The sequence below is a fragment of the Notolepis coatsorum genome (genome assembly GCF_963971535.1).
Source record: "Notolepis coatsorum genome assembly, chromosome: 6".
Classification (NCBI taxonomy): Eukaryota; Metazoa; Chordata; class Actinopteri; order Aulopiformes; family Paralepididae; genus Notolepis; species Notolepis coatsorum.
In genome coordinates, this window is record NC_140170.1 from 68,420,395 (window position 1) to 68,426,542 (window position 6,148).

Here is a 6,148-nt window from a genome sequence, read left to right on the forward strand (position 1 = left end):
CAGAGGTTCAAATATAACTTCATATTTATTGGTTATTTGTTTCTTTTATATCAGCATCCAGTCTCCACCGCTGTGTTAACACTCTTCCTGTGTTTACATTTTCGAGCGTGACATCATCGCCTACGGCAAGCTTACACGCTCAAAACGCAAACCGTAAACAAAACCCAGAGCGCACCAAGACTGAGTGTGTACGCAAACTAGAGGGGGGAGAGGGAGGGGGGAAGTTCGCACCCAAGGACGGAACGAGGACGGAACGGACTGGACCCAAATGGTGAGTGAGAAAGCACCCATAGAGACATAAATAGTTAATGCCATTGAATAATTAAGAACATAAATAGTTAATGCTATTATGTAAGAACATTTGTGATATCACAGTATGATGTCATAATAGAACATTCTAGAACATAGAACCTTCTAGAACGTTTGTGGTGATGTCGTGAATAGACTTTCTGGAACATAGAACATTCTGGGATGTTTGTGGTGATGTCATAATAGGACTTTCTAGAACGTAAAACATTCTAGAACCACCGTATGATGTCATGATAGAAAGTTATGGAACCTTCGTGATGTCACTGTATGAGGTCACATTCTAGAACATTTGGGTCTCTATATAAGCGGGCGGTTCCTCAGCTTCTCTCTCTTCCTCGGCATCTTGAAGCAGCACTGAACAGACTAAACAACATAGACTGAAACCTGCAATTCTCAACCAGCACCCCGTTCCACCCTGGAAGCAGTATCCCGGGGACAGCGAGAGCAGCTGAAAGTGATCGGTTGACGAGGTTGTAACAAAAAAGATCTGATAGCGACAGTGCGGACTGGCTGACATAAACATCGTATCACAAACGCTGGACAAACTACTCCAGTCCAGACCCAGCAGCCCAGTCTAGCCTCAGAGATGCCTGCTAAGAAGTCCTCGGGGTCAGACGACCATGGGCTCCGCAAGAATAAAATCACCAGTTTCTGTAGGCCTCAGATCCATGGGGGCAGGTTACTGGTTAGGTTCTCCAGTAAGAAGTGCCTGGCCTGGTTCTACGAGTATGCTGGGCCAGATGAGGTGGTCGGGCCCGACGGCATGGAGAAGTTCTGTGAGGACATCGGAGTGGAACCGGAGAACATTATTATGTTGGTTTTAGCCTGGAAATTAGAAGCACCAAATATGTGCTTTTTTACTAAGGAGGAGTGGCTAAGGGGAATGACTCTACTACAGTGTGACTGTACAGAAAGATTACAGAGCAAGCTGGACTACCTCCGCTGTCAGCTCAACGACTCTGCAATCTTCAAGAATATCTACCGATACGCCTTTGACTTCTCCAGGGATAAGGACCAGAGGAGTCTGGACATGGACACAGCTAAGTCCATGTTGGCACTGCTGCTTGGGAGGACGTGGTCTCTTTTCCCTGTGTTTCATCAGTTCCTAGAGCAGTCTAAGTACAGGGTAATGAATAAAGATCAGTGGTACAACGTGTTAGAGTTCAGCAGGACAGTCAGCACAGACCTGAGTAACTATGATGATGAAGCCTGGCCAGTCTTGCTAGATGAGTTTGTTGAGTGGCAGAAAGCGCGGGCAGTGGCAGCAGCAACAACAACAGTAGGGTGACCATATTTTGATTTCCAAAAAAGAGGACATGCTGGCCCCAGCCTCGAGATACTTAATGATACTTTGCACAATCGAAGCGGGCATGGCCACCTTCATTTCACTATGTCTTGTGTACTGTACTGTATGTGATGAATAAACCTCTTGAATCTTGAATCTCTACTCACTCAAAGATGCCTTTATTGTTTTAACATATGCTTGGAAACATGCACCCAGAAAAGCGGCAATTTTCTTTTATACTTGAACTTGAGGACTGCATACTTTTTTTGCAAAGCTTATCTTTATACATTATGCTTATAGCACATGCATAAGCCTGGTCTCTTTTGAAAGATAACATTCTGAAGTTACTAATGCAAAAAAGGAAAATCACTTAGTGCTAATGAAATAGAGTAGCATATAGGTCTGAACTTGAGTTGAACGTGAACTTGTGTACTCACATTTTTCTGCAGTGGTTGCAATATCCCAAATTTAACCACATAACATGCGCCCAGAAAAGTGGCAATTTTTTTTTACTTGAACTTGAGGACTGCATACTTTTTTTGCAAAGCTTATCTTTATACTTTATGCTTATAGCACATGCATAAGCCTGGTCTCTTTTGAAAGATAACATTCTGAATTTTCGTACACAATAAAGAAAAAACACTTTTAGTGCGAATGAGTAACATAGGGCTGAACATGAGTTGAACTTGTGTACACACGTTTTTGTGTAGTATAGTTGCAATATTCCAAAATAATATATATATTTTTTGTATAAGCTGGAAAACACCGCAAATCCATAGCCTGAAGGGACATGGGCCTAAAGGGACATTAACGTGTGTTGTCGGGCCTTACAAATACATTTGATTTTGATTTGATTATCAATAAGGTAGGATATCTGGAACACACAAACACACTATTTTTTAAATCACATGCCATGAAACTCTGGGACCTGGCTGAATTTAAGACTGCACATTCGCAATGTAACATCCGTCACTTGCAATGTAACATCCATAACGGTAACATCCATAACACTTGTAAAGAATACAACAAATAAGACCAGAATGACTAATTGTTGCTAATATGTCATCTTTATAAAAGTTAGCTTTGCTTAGGAAGTTTGGTTGACATTCCAGATGCATGTTTTATGACAACTTTTCCTGGAAAACGTTATGGATGTTACATTCGCTGTCCCATAAAGGGGCATTATAACAACATGCTTCACCTGCCAATGGAAAGACACAAAGTACATAATTGATTCACATATTGATACAACAGCCCTTCATGACCAAAGGTGAGGTTAGAAAAATATCTGTTGATTTTTTTTTGCCATTCTGGCCATTCAGAAAGTCATACAATTAGGTTAATCGAAAAATAAATGTTTACATCATTGTGTCTCCTCCTGTAGTGTGAAAAAACATGCATTCTCATATAAATATTACGATCAAATCTATTTTGTACTTCAAAATATAGACCTTGATGATACATTTGAAATTGGTTTGGTTATGATCATGTTATTTAAATTTTTTCATGGTGAGGTTGACATTTGCATGGAATTGCCCTATAGACATATTAGCATGATAGATACAGTAGTAGTATGAGTATAGTAGCATAGTAGTATAGACATATTAGCATGATAGATACAGTAGTAGTATGAGTATAGTAGCATAGTAGTATAGACTATTAGCATGATAGATACAGTAGTAGTATAAGTATAGTAGCATAGTAGTATAGACATATTAGCATGATAGATACAGTAGTAGTATAGGTATAGTAGCATAGTAGTATAGACATATTAGCATGATAGCTACTGTAGTATACGTATAGTAGCATAGTAGTATAGACATATTAGCATGATAGATACAGTAGTAGTATACGTATAGTAGCATAGTAGTATAGACATATTAGCATGATAGATACAGTAGTAGTATACATATAGTAGCATAGTAGTATAGACATATTAGCATGATAGATACAGTAGTAGTATAAGTATAGTAGCATAGTAGTATAGACCTATTAGCATGATAGATACAGTAGTAGTATAAGTATAGTAGCATAGTAGTATAGACCTATTAGCATGATAGATACAGTAGTAGTATAAGTATAGTAGTATAGACATATTAGCATGATAGGTAGTAGTATAAGTATAGTAGCATAGACATATTAGCATGATAGGTAGTATAAGTATAGTAGCATAGTAGTAGACATATTAGCATGATAGGTAGTAGTATAGTAGCATAGTAGTAAGGTACATAATAGTAAAAGACGTATAGCAGAGCAGAGCAGCATAGCAGAGTTCACCAACAAGCCACCTAATGTACAGTAGCGCACCATTCAGCACGCAGGTCTGTGTCGGAAAGCTGTTTCCATGGCAACAGACACACGTCATTAGAAACGTCACCATGTGACAATAGAACCTGCAGCCTGAGGCTGAGTCGGTGCCCTGGCCGCTATACCCTACACAGCTGTGATGGAATACAATAGAATATATAGAATAGAAATCCTTTATTTAACCCGAGGGAAATTCGGCACTACAGATCGCTCACATTGAACAACAAACATTTAGGTAGTCGATAGGACCATGTGACGGAAACATTGATTTCACCCCCCCCCCCCCCCCCCCTTAACTCAACCCCCCTGGACTACACTTGAGAAACACTGTTGCTGCTGATAAAACTGTATTGCACATTGCATTTCACCCACTGCTAATTATTGCACATTGCACATCACACAACATACTTAGCCATTTTGTTATTTAAATTTGATATAGTATAATATCTACATCCTGTTATCTGCACTGCACACACTTTTTTTTAACTGTATATAGTTATCTTTATCTTATTTTATTTGTATTCTATGCTAATTTTATTTTATTTATATTATTGGTTGCTGCTATGGTCGAGGAACCACAACAAAGTGAATTTCACGCTTTTTTTCCTGTAAGGTAGCTACTGAATGACATGACAATAAAGGGATCTGAATCTGGAGTGTGAGTGAGTGTAGTAGTACAGCTTTGTGTGCTGATCCCTTTGTGTGCCAATATATTACGACACTAACACATTTTGTATTGTTATTAAACACATTTCACTATTTAAAAAATTAAAATAACCTTTTGAAACCACAAGATGTCCAATTCTCTGCATAACAACGCAGAGTCCATGCTAACGCAGGGACAGAGAGGCTGATGTATTTATAGAGTCATAAACCTTCGTCATCCATTAAGGACGACGGGGAAGTCATCGCCCCCAACTTGTCAGCCTGTCCGCGAGTTGAGCGGTGCCGGCGCTCCTGCGAACGTAATTAACGTTAAAACATTACCCACAATCCCCTGAACACATGACAGGCAGCCAGAAGGGCATTGGGGGCGCTTTGAGAGTATTATTAATATTTATGGTTCCATCATCCATGCGGTACTGAACAGAGAAATGAACCAAATTAGCAAGTCTAATGCCCTGCCATGCTGTAGTTGCACGGGGAGGAAAGCATACACTCAGCACCGAGGCGGCTTCACTGTCGGGAGAGACGGGTGGAGGAGGGCGGTAGAGAGACAGGCTGACTGGGACTCCCCCAAGGAGGGCAGACATTTTGCAGTGAGTGCCTGTTGACTTTTGATCAGAAATGGCAAAGAGAAAATGTAAACTACGGATGAGTCTGCCGCAGTCAACCAGCGCCTGCTAACGGGTCTGACCCTTTAGCTCAGCTGGTTAGTGCGGCCGCCTGTGGATCCTGTGGTCCCAGGTTCAAATCCACTCGGTTACATTGGTGACAGCGGTGGGACCTCACTGCCCTGTGAATCTGTATCCAGGTTCAAGTTGCAATGGGGCCAGATTTCAGTGCCTTAACCCTGGGAAAGTGCGCGCATGGACGAAAGAACGTGCAAGGACGCACTTCTTGGGGGGGAGGACGAATGTAACCGAGTGGATTTGAACCTGAGACCATAGGATCCACAGGCGGCCGCACTAACCAGCTGCGCTAAAGGATCAGACCCGTTAGCAGGTGCTGGTTGACTGCGGCCGACTCGTTAGTAGTTTACAGAAAGAATGAATTGGGAAATGTTGCCGTGTGAGTTTGGGCGTCTTATTTTGTAAACACAGAACGAGGCCGATAATGGAGAGAGCTCGCAGCGGTGTGGCCAACACATCTGGACTGGGAGAACTGCAAACTGTGTTTATTTAACTCTCTATCTTCTCTCTCCCTCTCTCTTTTATAGAAAAGAGTTTCAAGTGTACAGTATATCAGTACTTAGATTCAATGAGGTCTCGACACCCTTGGGTCGACAAAACCTCTGAGCAGCAATGACTCAACAAAACTACTCTCACAGAGAAGCACCGGGACTGAGAGCCTTGTGCAGCACCCCCCAACCACCGCCCATCTTCTTTGATTAAACTCTTAAACCGCTGCCCTCAGATTCATTACTGGTGACAGGTATGATACCCAGTCCCACCACTGTGTCCTTTATGAAAAGGTTGGATGGCCTTCTCTGGTTGAAAGGCGTAACTATCATTGGTATTTGTTTAATTTGAAAGCCCTTATTGGTAAACCTCCTGGAATGGAATCTTGGAACCTATTCTACACGTT

At 41.5% G+C, this 6,148-nt stretch overlaps 1 protein-coding gene across 1 annotated transcript; it reads left to right on the plus strand.

Annotated features, from left to right (window-relative positions):
* Nucleotides 1-895: 895 nt before the first annotated feature.
* LOC311229535 (DCN1-like protein 5) lies at nucleotides 896-1,597 on the plus strand (the record flags this gene model as incomplete). Its single annotated transcript, XM_084315611.1, has 1 exon — nucleotides 896-1,597. The coding sequence occupies one exon, from the start codon at nucleotides 896-898 to the stop codon at nucleotides 1,595-1,597; it is 702 nt and encodes a 233-aa protein (XP_084171737.1).
* Nucleotides 1,598-6,148: the final 4,551 nt, after the last annotated feature.